This window comes from Tinamus guttatus, unplaced genomic scaffold (assembly GCF_059628265.1).
Source record: "Tinamus guttatus ecotype Peru unplaced genomic scaffold, ASM5962826v1 Tinamus_guttatus_pri_ptg000459l, whole genome shotgun sequence".
NCBI classification, from domain to species: domain Eukaryota; kingdom Metazoa; phylum Chordata; class Aves; order Tinamiformes; family Tinamidae; genus Tinamus; species Tinamus guttatus.
Window position 1 is genome coordinate 7,582,153 of NW_028288993.1, and position 14,708 is coordinate 7,596,860.

Sequence of the window (14,708 nt, forward strand, 5' to 3'; positions counted from 1 at the left end):
AATACTTCCTAGTAGGAACTCAGTTATTATCTTTGTAGTTACTTAAAGATTTATGTTATCAGCCTAGTGTTCTGAAAGCCTCATCATCACCAAAACTTTCTTAAATCTCTTACATGTTTTTTCTTGGTAAAAAAAAAATGCTACCGAATAGTTTGCAAATGATACATTCATCTTAAGTAGTCAGGCTGAATTTAAATAATAAAAAAAAAAATACTTTTTCCTTTTATGTGGAATTTCAGAATGAAAGTCTCCACTATTTAAAATACCTGCTGCTTTTGTGCTCACTATTCCCAATGTTTCAATGTTTTAGCATTTCATACTCTATTCTCCAAAACACAGCAGTTGTAAAAATGTAAAGCAGGTTTCCTCAATAACAAACAAAAACTATTCTGAAAAGCAGACACACACTGCTCTACTACTCTAACTACTGAAAGAAAAAAAAAAAAAAAAAGTGTCATGAAATATTTCCTTTGCAAATAACCTGCAAGTTTGAGAAGGTATGTGCCTGATGTTTAATTCTGCATTCTTCCCTTCAGGACACCAGCACTTTCAAAGACAAAAATCAATCCAAACCTGCATTTCATTTAAAATGCTGTTTATTGAGAAAAACTATGCAGAGATTAGAAAACACTTTGCTATTGAGGTTTGGTCACTTGCAAAATTTAAATAACAACAAAGAAGTTCACTAACACGTGCTGACTGGTAGACACAGTGCTTAGGTGCCGTGCAGCAGCAAAACAAAAACAAAACCTGATTTTCCTCAAGATTTCTCTCCTACTTTGAAAACAGCTGTTTAAACGTCAGTGTGTGAGGCCCAACGCAGGCTGCGCGCTGCCGCCCGGCCTCGCTGCTAACTTTACGAATTCGCAAGCCCTGGTTACGAGTGGCCAGAGGCAGCGCGTACCAGCGCGCGGCTCGAGCGGGACGCGCGAGCAGCAACTGCTAACGGAGCCCCGCTTAGCGAGCCGCGGCGCGGGCCTCCTCCTCCGGCACCACGGGCCGTCCCAGCACCGGCTCCGGCCCGGGGGATGGCGACGCTGCCCAAGCAGCCGCAGCAGCGGGAGCTGCAGCCGGGCCGGCGGGAAGCAGCGCGGCGCTGTCAGCGGGGCCGCGTGCGAGGCCCGGGGCCCCCGGGCACCCCCACCCCGCGCGCTCCTTCCCCTCAGCCCCCGTCACTGCGAGCGCCGCGCTCGGGCCCCGCTGGAGGCGCGCGGCGCTGCCCGCCCGGGAGCCGCCGGCTCCTTTTGTGCGCGGACCGCCCCCCCACTCCCCGCGCCGCCCCGCGCGGGGCCCGGCCTCGGGACACGGCGCCGCGCCGAAGGCCCCGCTCCGCCGCCAGCAGCGGCCCGGCCGCGGGCCCGAGGCCTGCGCGGGGGTTGCGCGGGTGGAGCGGGGCGCGCTCCGGCCGCCCCCGCGGTGCCCGGGCCGGTCCCCACTCACCGCGGGCGCCAGGGCCGGACTTCCCCCTCGCTCCGCGCAGGAAGCGGGGGCGGGGGGCGACAGCCGCTACCAGCGCCGGCAGGAGACAAACCGCGCCGCCTGCGCCGGCCCCGCCGCGCCTGCGCGCGCGCCGCGCTCTGCGCAGCCGCTGCCCGCCGCGCATGCGCCGCGCCTCGCCGCTGTGGTGGCGGCGCCACCTCGGCCGCAGCTCGAGCCCCGCGGAGGGAAACGCGGGGCCGCCTCCACAAACACCTCTCGCGCCGGGGCAGCCGGCGGGTGTCCACCTTTTAGCACTAACCAAAACACCACAGTGACGCTCAGCTTTCGTGTCCATAGCACAGAGCAGCGCGCTTTATTTTGCTGTTTGTAAACACGTGCTGACAGAGTTGTCGGTGCATCCCCGTCGCTCAAGGGGTGACGTTCACCTACGGCCACAAGGGACGGACATGTCCCCATCGGTCACTGTGTCCTGGTCATCAGGGCTGCCCACCTGGAGCCTCTTGTGATTAAACCTAAGACGACAGGAATTCTGGTTACTAGCAGGGAATAATGAGTGTTCACACATCTAAGAAAAAGAGTGAAGTGATGGTTTACTGCCACAGGAACTCCTTATACTTAAGTAATACTGCATCTAGGGAATTAACTTTCCTAAACAGCAGAGGCTGAAAGACTTGTCCCATCTTTTCCACTTATTTTCATTGAATTTAAAAGTGAGCAATGATAGTTACTGAGGATTTAAGAAATTTGTTTTCAGTAGCAAAACATGAAGTAAAAAAAAGAAGATGAAAAAAAAAAAGGTAAAAAGTTACCTGACATAAGGTAAGCTGGTGAAGTCTATCACCATTGACATCAGCTCAGATAAAACCAAATACTCCTATTACACAAAACCCAATTCTCCCTTTGCTCAGAGAGGCCTACACAGGCACCCTGAGTGCACATGAATCTGTGTTTACACTTACGGATTCATTAAACTTAGAGAACGCTCATCTCTGCATACAATTTCAGGAATCAATTGAATTCATCTGCCAAGTTGGTAATTACCATCTGTATTGTTTATTCTCACCTGTGTTTCTTCCTGTAGTTGATACTGGATTTGCTCCATTTTTTTGTTCCTCATCTGTTCAACAGCCATTTCTTGACACAAATACTGATACCTCTCCTCAGTGGCATCTCTTCCACAGAATTACCACTTATAAACCTGCACAACAAATAAAACTCATTTATAAAAGGTTATCTTTCCTCCTCAGATTACGTGTTTCCAAGACACTAAGGTCATTTAAATTCTTATTCGCCAGATGCATGATAACCATGCATCTATATAGAACTGAATTTTTCATTCCGTAAAACAGCAGAATGTTTGCTGACACCACCCATGCGTAGCTTGAACGAAGTCTGAAATATCCTCAATTTCATTTTCTAGCTGAAAACCTCTCATGAAGAGCAGATACCTGACCATTGGTGTAAGGTAAGAAAAAGCCTCCCATGCTCTCAGCACACAGTCATTTGAGAGCAGCTTTCAGACACATCTTAGAACGACACGAACTTCTGCTTGTGAACTTCATCACTAGTCAGTTCAAAATCCAAAGACAGAACATCCGTAAAGACATTTATCAAGATCAGGAAACACCTAGAGATATTAATGTTCTTTCTGATAGTCCCAACTTGGAGATCCAGATGTATTACAAGATGAAACATGGGAGAGAAAGATGGAAATACAAGATAAAGGCAGAGGCCTAAAGGTTTTTATTTTTCTCTTTACTTTGAAGATTTTTTTTTTGCATATCAAAGATTTGATCATATCTTTAAAGAAAAAAATTCTCACAGAAGTATATGACTTCAGTCAAAAATCCTACAGTTTCCCCTAGAAACACCTTCCCTATACTTTCAATTAGAAAAAAAAAAAAAAAAACTATTCCATTTTCAAGTACAAAAGTCACCTGCATATGTGGTTTTGTCTGTCGCTCACAGTCCTAACACACCGTTCTTGAGCCTTGCATCTACCAGCAGATCTGAATCAGTTCCATAGAACACGGCAGTTCCTGCATTTACATGGTTGACACCTGCAGCTTCTTGGCTGAAGGTTTTTATCAATTCCTGAAATGGAGAGCCAAAAAACTTCATTACGACTTCACATCAATACAACATAAATCTCAAACAATTTTCTTTTAAAGAAAAAATGCTTTCTTATTACCTTAAAATGTAGGCAAGCTTGGTATAGATTGGGAAGGTATCTGAGAGCTCACATTATAGATGTGCATAACTGAAAAATTATTTTATGCACCATTAAAAATCATTTATGTACCATTTATAGGGCAATTGACCAGACTAAAACCCAGAAATCTACAATAACAACATTGGGTCCGATGCCTGGGCACACCTGATTGGTTTATTACATTCTGTTCATGCTTCATCATCTTCATCATTTTCTTGTCTATGGACTAAATTGGATACCTTGTACCATGCTGACGTGAGTTGCCTTAAGGCAACGTATTCCAGTTAGGTTTTATACTGCATCTGACAGAAAGCATGACAATGAGATTTGAAATCAAATAAACAAAGGACAACTTAACTATATTGTTAATGTTTGCTCAGCGCGTAGGCCCCAAAGGATATTGAGAATCTTACTGGGGAGGGAAATGAGCATATTTTCAATTTATCCTCAGGCAATGCCAGGGCACTATACAGAAATAAAAGCCCCTGGAGTAAGGCTGAGGAAGTGCCAACACAAAAACACAACTACAGTTAAGGATTTAACAGTGTACCTAGCTACACACAGAGAAAACAAAAGCAATTAGCAAAATGCTATTTTAAAAGAAAAAAAAAAGACGTATTTCAAGCATAAATTATTCAAGCGTACAACAACTTAAGGCATACCTCTTGGAAACACCCTGGATGTCACATCAAATACCAATATAACCAACGTATTTTGTACATAGCTATGTCCTGTGCTATAGCTACATATGTATTTTGCTTAAATAACAAATAAGCTTATGGCTTTCCCAAATTACAGACCCAAATAAATAACTTCCCTCTGGCATTTTCCCTCCTCCTCACGTCTATTTGCTATTAATCTGACTAAGAAATCCTCTCACCAGATAACAGACAACTCTGAGCACCACTCTTTTACTGTTACGTATGTGATAAAATGGAAAAGCTCCGGTACTGGAAGTGCTGGAATCATTTCCATGAAAATCAACACACAATGTTCCTCTTGCTTTCAGCTCCATAAGACCGACAGCATGGCCTTCATCTTGCCTGTTTATGAAATAAGAACTTAACAGTCCTGTATGCAGCGATCAAGAGTTAGACAAGAACATTGGTACGGTTTTATCAATGTTTTGGTTTGTTATCTGATTCATGATGCACCAGTTGGGTGTCTAGAAACCGTAGAAAATTAGGCCTTACTGTCTGCTCCAGCAGATGGAAATTGGAAAATATCTGCTCTTTCAGATTAAATTTGAAGTCTGTCATTTCGTTGTTATATTAATGAGGGGAAGCTATAATATAAGAAAGTCTTATTTCATTCTAATTTGTAGCAGCTTGGGCTGTTAACTACTCAAGAAATAAGTAACAGTAATAAAAGTGCGTGTATGCCCCAAAACATGAAGAATTTGGCTAAAGGTAGCTGAGTGATTAGTAAAGTTTTATGTCAACATGAGATAAAGGTAAAACCCTCATTATCAGAAGAGGGCAAGAGAAAAATGCCTCTCTCTCTAAAGTTACAAAGATATTTCTCCCTCTTGCTTACCCTTGTCATTTGTTTTGTAAGAATTCAGACACACAAAGATATGTCATACTTGAAAATAAAGTAGAATAACTATGTAAATAATAATTGCCATCAACGAATATAAAAGAAGTAAGTAACCTAAGAGCTGAAGAACAGAATAATGTGTCGGATACAAAGACGGATGTAAGGTTTGATATTTTAATGTATAAAAATGCTTTCCTGTTTTATGCCTGCTGGCAAGAATATAGTGGGACCTTCAAACTACCATTGGAGAGCGCACAAATTAAAAAGTGCCTCTATTTCAGCAAACAGATATGCACACACGAATCTTGTAAACTATACACTGTTCGTGAACATGTATCATACCCTATCATACAAAGGGTTAATATTTTACTTGAGTTGGACACCAAAGAGTAGATAATGATCTAGACATAGTGATTAAGTCATCCATTGTCACATTAATAAATTAATTTGTCCAGGAAAGCAGTATTTTTTTTTTATGAAGGAAAGCAATTTAATTTCACAGATACATGATGTTACAATATGAGGATATTCTATATTTCTCAACTAGCCACCTCATTTCAAAAGGAAATGAGGTGAGATAACACATGAAACAGACTGTCAATATTAAGGCATTAGTTTAATGCCTGAGTAAACACCACTACAAGATGAAATTTACTGGAAATATAAAAAAGGATATTAAGAACAGTGAAGAAAAATATAAACTAGGATATTCATCTCCTAAATAATTTAAGGACGAAGTTCAGACAAAAGTTATGAAACAATCACAAGTGCATAAATTACAAATGCAGAACACTGTTTTTCATCCTGTATTTTTCAAACACTGTTAATGCTTCTTTTCTTCTAAAACAATTAGATATAACTAAATATAGAAAGAAGAAATTACTGAAAGCAATTACCGCATAGGGTAGCACACGATCGGTCTGCAGAGCGCTATCATTATACCGTGTTCTTTAATCTGGAGGCTGCGACTCGTTTAAAAATAACCTACCGGTAATCAAGCTCTCTTGCTGTAATTGAAAAGCTTTCTAATTTTAACGGTGACAGAGCCACTAGAGGCTACTGCAGAGACATGCGTGGGGTGAGGCAGGAGTCTCAATGCACAGACCTCTGCCCATTGGGAAGATGACATTCCTGCACATGCTCGGATTTCCTTCTACCTGCCCCCAGCCGTTAAATTAAGGACTGCACTACCCGACATAACCCAAAATAATTATTTCCTGGATGTATTTCCCCAAGGAAGGGGATATTGCTATTTAAAGACTATCTTCCACAGATACCTGCTCTCCAATGGGATGTTCTTCCCTCCTGCAGGAGCCACCTCAGGAAATCCAGGTGGAATTTGGAAATCCCTGGGATTGAGGAAGGTGCAGGGGCCCACGGGGTCTTTCAGGCAGCAGCAAATCCATTAAGTTAGTGATGACTGAGGACAATAATGATAGCAATTAGAATAAGATTTATCCCATAAGTTGTATGAGAGCAAGAAAAATAAAAAACAAACGAGCAACAAAGATATTTCAGGAGAGAGAGGGGAAAAAAAAAAAAAAAGGTAGTGGGCAAAGGCAAGAAGAAAATTTTAATTCACGAAGCCTAAAAATCAAGTCAGAGAGAACGCAAATATCTGCTGCGAGGAAAACCTGTGTTCTCCGCGGCCGCGGATGATCGACAGCCGGGGAACGGCGGCAGCGCGAGAGCAGGGACCTCCCCGCCGCGGCGAGCGCGGAGCCGCGGCCGCCCCGCGCGCCCGCCCGCCCCTCAGCGCGGCCGCCCCCGCCGCCATGGCGGCCCCGCGCGCCCGGCCGCGCCACAGCGCGGAGCCCCCGCCATGGCTGCGGCACCACGAGGGGGCGCCGCGGCGGCGGCGGCGGCGCATGCGCGTGGCGCCCCGCGCGCCGCTCTTCACCTCAGCTTTGCCGCTGCTTTAATTAAATTAATGATTCCCTCTCCCCATCAGGTGCGGGGTGGTTTGAGTCACGGGGTTGGACACCGCACCACTTCTTGAAATTCATTTCCTGAGCCCTAAAGCCGTTTAACTGCACTGAACTCAGGCCTGAAACACCACTCCAGTAATTCCCACAAAATAAAACTTACGCATACTAAAAGATAAGAAATATCCATTTATTTTATTTTTCTTTCTCCAAAGATTATAGGCAGAAATTCCCATCCATTTCAACAGACACACAGGTGTCACTTTAAGGGGTTTATGAGGAGCAAACAAAGATATTTTGCTCAAGTTGACAGGGAGTTAAAAGAGTTTCTGGGAGAGAAGACGGCTCGGTCTGGAGCAGCTGGTAACTCTAACAGCCCGACCGACAAACAGAGAGCAAGGCCTCCAGTTTAGAAACATTAACTTTAACCTAGAAGAAGCATCAAGGTAATCCTTTCCAAAGGACAGCCTGCTCTGACAAAGAGCCCTCAAACGTGGAGGCCTTGGACAGAAATTGATGAATAAAGGAGTGAAGAGTTGACCTGAACTACAACATGCGGCAAGGGCCACAAGGTTTGGTTCACACTAGAGGCACCGAGTGTTGAGACGTGTCCTGAGCCGACAGGACAGCTGTGCTTGTGTGAACAACTAAGTGAGAAGGCACCACTGCCTTTCTATCAAGGAATTTGTCACAGACGTGAGCTTTAATATTGTGGAGTAAGCCTCCACACAACCCTCCACACAGGGGTTGGTTACCAAAGCCCCCAAACCTGGAGAGACTTAGTCCACTCTCACCCCTTTCCAAGGTGCTTTCTGGTTTAGGAGGGCAGAAGGGCTGCCAACGTTATTCCTTTTTCTCTCCTTAAAGTTGTAACCAAGAACCAGGACTCAAGCCAGAGTTGAGGGAAGCAGAGCAAGAATTCAGAGGCGGATGGATGCTTAGAACACAAAAAATGAAAGGAGAAGGAACACACTCCTTGGACACGTGCTTCCCGCATCACTGCATGAATTCCTCTATTCTGAGCAGTTTCCTGGGAAATGAAAATTCGCACAAATTCAACCCAGACTTGATTACAGCCCAGAGAAAATATGAACCATTTAACCTTCAAAATATAGCAGATGGTTAGCGGGTTTCCACTAAAATTCAGAAACAAACTAGCAACAAGACATTTAGCAATCCACCATAGGCAACACAAACCTTAATGGCTGCACACTTTCTGCTAAGTAGAAGGACAATATTGGGATGACATCTTCCAAATAAAACATCTGGTCTTAAAAATATTTCATTTCACTTTCAGAAATTAAGAACTCACCAAGTAAGAAATCTTAATTGCAAAGCTTTAAAAAGCATGGAAGAACTGATTCTATGGCAGCAGAATTCTGAACGACTGACATGATAAGGAATGCTAACCCATGCATATTATCCCACAGGAAAGTTGTGGATGTCATGGAAAAATAAGAACCTTTCCCCCCCCACTTCTAGTGAACCTGATCTCTAAACTATTAAAATCTTCACAAATCCATGGAATCATAACTGCTTAATACTAATAAAAAATGGGTATTTAAAATGTTCTCTCCATCTGCATGTAGGGATTATACATATTTAAAATACTATTCTCCAGGTAAATATGTAATAAAAATTATGCAAAGAGCAATTAAGATTTCTTGCAATACAAGATTCTTTTTGAAAGCATGTTTTTCATTACATTATTTTCAAGTATTCCAGTCAGGTGAATCAGTCAGTGGTATAAGCAGCAGCTTCTACTTTTTCTTCTGCAGTTTTCCCCACCCGATTTCTCTTGGACATCTGTTCTTCATGCATGCAAACCTCTGCTTTACTGCATTCTTGGATTTAAAAAGGCCACTTTTTTTTTTCCTCTAGTCAAAGCAAATTGCAAGAGGTAAGAGTCCCAGACCAGCCACTTCTTGGCTCACTCAGAATCATCATCACAACCATCACTGCCTTCAAAATCACTGTTCTGTAAAGCAAAAAAGAAAACAGACCGTCAGTATTCATTTATTTCTGCCAGTTGTCCTAAAAATCAAATATTGTCTTCTACAATTACCCAGAAGTGTAAGAAAATGGGGCAAGATCCTAACTTCATAGCCAAGTTTATTGTCATAAACTTGTGTGACAGTAAAAAGTTTCTTGTGGCAGACCTCGCACACTGGGTTTCACTTACCAGCAAAAGTCTCTTTTCAATTACATTTACAACTTGCAGTACGTGAGTAACTTAGAATTGGCTAACAGCATGAAATGCTGATGTTCAAAATAAGTGCAGGCAATACAGACTTGCAGGTGCTTTTTCTTCCATGAAAGTTGCTCAAAAGCTACATTTGTTACATCATGTAAATCCAGATTTTGGAGTTTTGCAGTAAGCCCTGTCAACTTTATCATCCATACACCTGAGCCAGGTAAGCACTGTCTGTGCCTCAATCTTTTTGGGTCCCATTTCACCAAACTAACGTGACATTCTTTGCAAGAGTCCTACCTCTTGTCATGAGTGTTCTCATACAGCGCTACAATACAGAAGTACAAAAATAATCCCAACAAGTTTCTGCTTATGCTATTCAACCAAGACTGTGAATTCTTGGTTGTAATCTTTGGGATGTAAATTTTATTTTACATGTTGAAACAGGACTGCCCTAGATAAAACTATTTTTAAAGACTATTAAACTCTAAAACTAGGGCTAGTACTGAAAACTAGTAGTTAAAACAGATTAACTAGTAGTTAAACAGATTCACAATAGCAAAAGCCAGTTATGTATCCACAATTTGTGTTGTCAACTTGTGATTCTGCAAGCCTGCGTTTTAGAAACTTTTCCTCCTCCCTCAGTTGCCTCATACAAAATGCTGGGGAGGGAGGAAAAAATAAAAATGTATAGTTGTTTCCACTGCCATCAAGTGCACAGAGACTAAAAAGATAAAGCATATTTCAGGATCCAGGCAACTGTCATCTTCCACAGAAAACAAAAACCATTTTAAGTTGACAGTTTCCCTTTGAAAAGTTAATTGCTCCCATGTTGTTACCTTTGAGGTTTTGTTGTTAGCTTGCAGCTCAACTGCAGAAGAGTTGAAGTCATGAATGGAAAGGGTGCTCAGCCAGTTCATCATGGATTTCTCCTCCCTTTCCGTGTTGATGATAGTAGGATAGATGTACTGCTCTTTGAAAACAGCAATCTTCTCCTCCTCCTCCTTCCACTCGAGCGGCTCGTGCAGCCCATCATTTCCAAAACGCCTGTTGTACTTTTCAAAGTGCACCCTCTCCAGGACCAGCCCAAGTCCTGGAGCTTTGGGGACATCTACTTTCTCCTCACCCCAGCTGCGTTCTATGATGGACTCAGCAGCATAACCTTTCACAATTGCTATCACCAGTCCAATCATCTTCCTTATTTGGTGCATCATGAAGCTCTGGCCTTTTACTTTGATCACTGCAAATTCTATGCTTTCCCTTACAAAGGGCTCTCCACAGTACATTTCCATTATATATCGCTTGGCACTGGGGTCCTTGGGCCCCTTCTGAGACGTAAAGTTGTGGAAATTGTGTGTTCCTTTGTAACAAGCGAGCAGTTTGTTCACTTTTTCAAGGGTCTCTTTATTCAGTCGGAAAGTCTCCTCTTGCACATCGTGGTCTTTATGGACAAAGGCAAATGTTGGCAGCATGTAAGAGTAGGTTCTGGCATCACATTTGTTCTTGGAGTTGAATCCTCCAGTGACTCTCTTCAGCCCTTATTTTAAAAGTATAGTTTTTGAATCAGTAGGTTACAATCTGAATGCAATTGTATTTTTAAAATAAAAATACAACAAAAGATTTATTTTACAGGACATTATTTTTAAAGTAACAGGAACAAATGGATTCAGGTTAAAATTATAATGATAGGGGAGTGACCTTCTGCAGGAGAGACATCCTCTTTGGAAGCATTTCCTTTGCCTGTTGCAGTATCCTTACCCAGAATTCTGATGTGAGAAGGAAGATGGCTATTGATCTTTTCTAAGATGTCATCTATTAATCTGACCTTCAGTGACACAATCTGTCCAGCTGCAGATACACCCTATAAAAAAAAACATAGAACACAGAGGTAATTAATTATGGGCTCTAAGGAAGCACCTGCAGAATTGAAATAGCTGAAGAATGAGTTTAATCCCTTTTTTCTCCTTAGTCCTTTCAGGCAGAAGTGAGACAAAGACAAGACCACATGCAGAAATGCAAGTCAGATTACTCTTCAACTTCACCTTTGTACAGTGGTGTTTCCCCACTCCATATTTGAAACAAAGTTGACCAAGAACCACAGATTTGCCTAAGCCACAGAGAAGCTGGCAGCAAAGCCATGAACAGGCTCCTTTCTCAGTTCTGCATTTCAACCACAAAACAGATCTATTAACTTGCAGATGAGCATGATTTAATCTGCTAGCACTGTATAGCTTTGTAGCCATACAGCACCTTAGCCTTGGACAATATTTCACTTCCTTTCATGACATCTCATTGTATTTAAGCAAGAGCTGAAAAGAAATTATTTATACATAAGATCAGTCATGAACTTCAGGGCTAGAACACCACTGTGGCAGCCCTAAGAATGACTGAGATGCAGCTTTAAGCTCTCAAGCTCCACATCAACCAGGGAGCAGCCACAGTGAGAAGCAGCAGCAGGTTGGGAGGTTGAAGCAGATGAATGATAGAAATGCCAACAGACACAGCAAAAACAAAGCACCAGTTTTACCAACATTATCCAGTCAGTGTCCTGCATCTTTCTAGGGCATTTTTCTAACTCTCTAGATAGTTATTTGTACTTATCTTTAATAGTGGATAAAGGCAGAATTTTCAAATAACATCTATGCTGAATAACATTTACCAACCAGCATACCTTATCTGTTCGAGCACATCTCTGGAAAGACATTTTCTTCATATCTTCCCCATGGTTTTCTGGAATGCAGCCTGACTGAACAAGGGCAGATACTAAGTCATCTTCAATTGTCTTGAACTGCGAAGATCCCACATTTCTCTAAAAGAAAAGGAAAGACATAATAAAAGAAATAAAACAAGTAAAAATTAAGTAACCTCCCTAAAGATCAGCATTGAACAATGTTACAAGATTCTTTAAGATCATCCTTTCACAATCCTAAAAGCACTGCCTTTCTCTAACAAAGTTAACTACATTTCACCTGAGATTGTTAATAAAACATCTACATTCTCATTTAACTTTTACTATTATTGGAAGCAAAAGGGCATTTTTAACTTTCCTGTGGAAGATTTCTGCAATGTATTTTTTTTTGATGTTTCACTCACCTTCGTGCATGAAACCGCACCACAGATACACAGTTCCAGTGTGCAGCCTGGAACACTAACCACTGCTGCTCCCAACCTAGCAGACACAAATTCTTATCCTAGAGGCTCATTTAATTCTTTTGTTCAGTTTGCCTGTGCTCTTCCAAGAGTCAGACTACAATGTTCTCCAGGATTTTCTGCACTAAACTTTGCTGCATAAACATGAAAGACTTGTCCTTTTTCTGTGCTGAACCATCATTAAGTATCCCATGAATCATTAAGTATCCCATGGAGGTTTTACAGGATGCCCCAGGAGCATGTGGAGCTTGCAGTACACGGAGCAGAGCAGCAGATGGAGCAGCGTGATCCTTCTGGTGTCACATGTCACCAGGCGGGTCCCTGCGCTGGTCAGGCTAGTGCAGGGCACCGGTAACACGCCGGGACTGTCGGTGCAACATCCCTTTTCCTCCACGTGCAAACATAACAGTGTTGCACATTTCTAAGCTGCCGTAAGTCAGGGCATCAAAAAAGGACAACTTGCAATGTCTTCAAGTGCAAACTTAAACGTTTAAGAGAAAGCAATATAAACACAGATTTGCTTCATAAAAATACGTAACCAGGTTCTAGAGAACTGAGATGTTTTGCATAATGCCACAATACCTGAGGCCTAACTTAAAGCAAACTTAGCCCAACTGCTCTGAAATGTAAAGCTTCAACCAGAAACTGCAGAACTGGTCCAAAGAGGATTATGAAAGAGCACTTCAACCTCTGCCAGAGCGGCAGAGCCGGTGCTTTCAGCCTCCCCCAGGACCTTGTCATCAGCACAGGTTTTCTAGGAGATTTGTGCAGATGCTCTAATATGAAGGCAGATCTACTAGAATCAGACATCAGAGATGTGTAACTGGTTATTCTTTAGTTAGATCCTACCTGCCCAGCTTTCTGAAGCCACAATTGCTTCCCTATTCAATCATTCTGACTACAGCTACAGACCTGACAAACTCTTAAGACAAGAAAGCTGCAATGTTTGACTAAACCACATACTTGCATCCCATGGTAGCCTTTCCCTGAGTACGCCATCAACAGCACGATCTTCCTTTTGGGCAATTTCTTAGTCTGGTCCTCCTCATCCACCTGGCTCTTCAGCCTTTTGGACAGGTGCCCATTTTCCTCCAGCCTTTCTGGCTCCTCGCTGCTGCTCATCAGTCTCTTGGGCTGGCCGGCAACCGCTGCCCTCACCTCTTCAGCCATGATGAGAACCTGCAAGGGGCAGGAGAGCAGGCAGGACTCAGCACAAGACTGAAGTGCACAGTGACACCCTCATCTCTGCAGGGGCCCTTCCCAAGGTGACCGATATTCGCTGAGGTAGATAGCTGCGGCCTGTCCAGCCTTGTACGCAGCAGGGCCCTCAGCAGAGCCCGCAGGCAGCTCCGGGGCCAAATTCAGGTAGAGGGGACCAGAGACCAGTTGCCGCCCCTTCCCTCATCCCCTGAAACGCCGCGCACGAGCCGCGGCCACCGGCGCCGAGCGGCCGCGTTACCTACGCGCCGGGGCCCGGGCCCAGGCCGGCCCCACGCCGCTCCCGCCGCGCGGCCCCCGCCGCGACCCAGGGCGCTGGCGGCGCGGCGGAGCAGCGCCAACATGGCCGCCCCCTCAGGGCGCGCGCGGGCCCGGCCCCGCCGCCGCGCGCCGCCACTTACGGGCCGCGGCGGGAGCACGTGGGCGCGGCGGGCGGCTACGGCGGCCGCGCAGGGCCGCGCCGGGGGCGGGGCGAGCGCGGAGGCCCCGCCTCCCGGCCCCGCCCAGGGCAGCCCCTGTGGGGAGGGAGCGGCGGCCGCGGGCGCTCGGCCCGCAGCGGCGGGAGGAGGTTCGTTCCGCTGCAGCCCGCAAACGCGAAACGCGAAAATACCCCCCGCCCGGGGGTCCAACACGAGCCGTGCGACGGGCCGGGGCCAGGGAGGGCTGCGCGCGCTCCGTTTGGAGCCGCCCTAGGAGGCGGCCTGCGGGAGGCAGGACGAGCAGGAGCAGCCTCCAGGTGGGGCTCCGGCAGCGCGAACCTGCCCGCGGCCCTCCCGCTCCATCCTTCCTCCCGTGCTGTGACTGAGGGAATCGCGGTGGAATCTCCTCTGGAGATAACTCAAAACCCGCTTGGACACAGGCCTGTGCCACGTGCTCTAGGTGACCCTGTGTGTGCAGGGAGTATGGACTAGATGAGCTCTAAACGTCCCTTCCAACCTTAATGATTCTATGATTATGTTTTCAATATTTCTGAGTTTTAAGTAAGACCTTCATATTTGTAGCAAGGAACCATGAAGTCAACCAGATTCATCCT

At 44.7% G+C, this 14,708-nt stretch overlaps 1 protein-coding gene and 1 non-coding gene across 3 annotated transcripts; both read right to left on the reverse strand.

Moving 5' to 3' along the window:
- Window positions 1-4,019: 4,019 nt before the first annotated feature.
- On the reverse strand, window positions 4,020-4,157 carry LOC148593110 (small nucleolar RNA SNORA49). The gene has a single exon (XR_015913823.1). It is a non-coding gene; the product is annotated as a small nucleolar RNA SNORA49 (small nucleolar RNA).
- A 4,587-nt stretch (window positions 4,158-8,744) lies between these two features.
- Window positions 8,745-14,127, reverse strand: PUS1 (pseudouridine synthase 1). 2 transcript variants are annotated; one of them, XM_088532434.1, is made up of 6 exons: window positions 14,077-14,127; window positions 13,421-13,636; window positions 11,979-12,116; window positions 11,066-11,168; window positions 10,147-10,844; window positions 8,745-9,094 (listed from the first exon to the last, which is right to left on the reverse strand). In XM_088532434.1, the coding sequence occupies exons 2-6, from the start codon at window positions 13,625-13,627 to the stop codon at window positions 9,047-9,049; spliced, it is 1,194 nt and encodes a 397-aa protein (XP_088388560.1). In that variant the 5' UTR covers window positions 13,628-13,636; window positions 14,077-14,127; the 3' UTR covers window positions 8,745-9,046. The 2 variants fall into 2 exon arrangements, with proteins under 2 accessions (XP_088388560.1, XP_088388561.1); XM_088532435.1 differs by lacking the exon at window positions 14,077-14,127 and adding an exon at window positions 13,917-13,970.
- Window positions 14,128-14,708: the final 581 nt, after the last annotated feature.

Coding starts and splice junctions, on each gene's coding strand:
- PUS1 (XM_088532434.1), bottom strand. CDS start 13,627: ATGGCTGAAGAGGTGAGGGCAGCGGTTGCCGGCCAGCCCAAGAGACTG. Junction 11,169..11,978: donor GATGTGCTCGAACAGATAAG/GTATGCTGGTTG, acceptor TTTTTTTTATAG/GGTGTATCTGCAGCTGGACA. Junction 9,095..10,146: donor CTAACAACAAAACCTCAAAG/GTAACAACATGG, acceptor TTTGCTTTACAG/AACAGTGATTTTGAAGGCAG.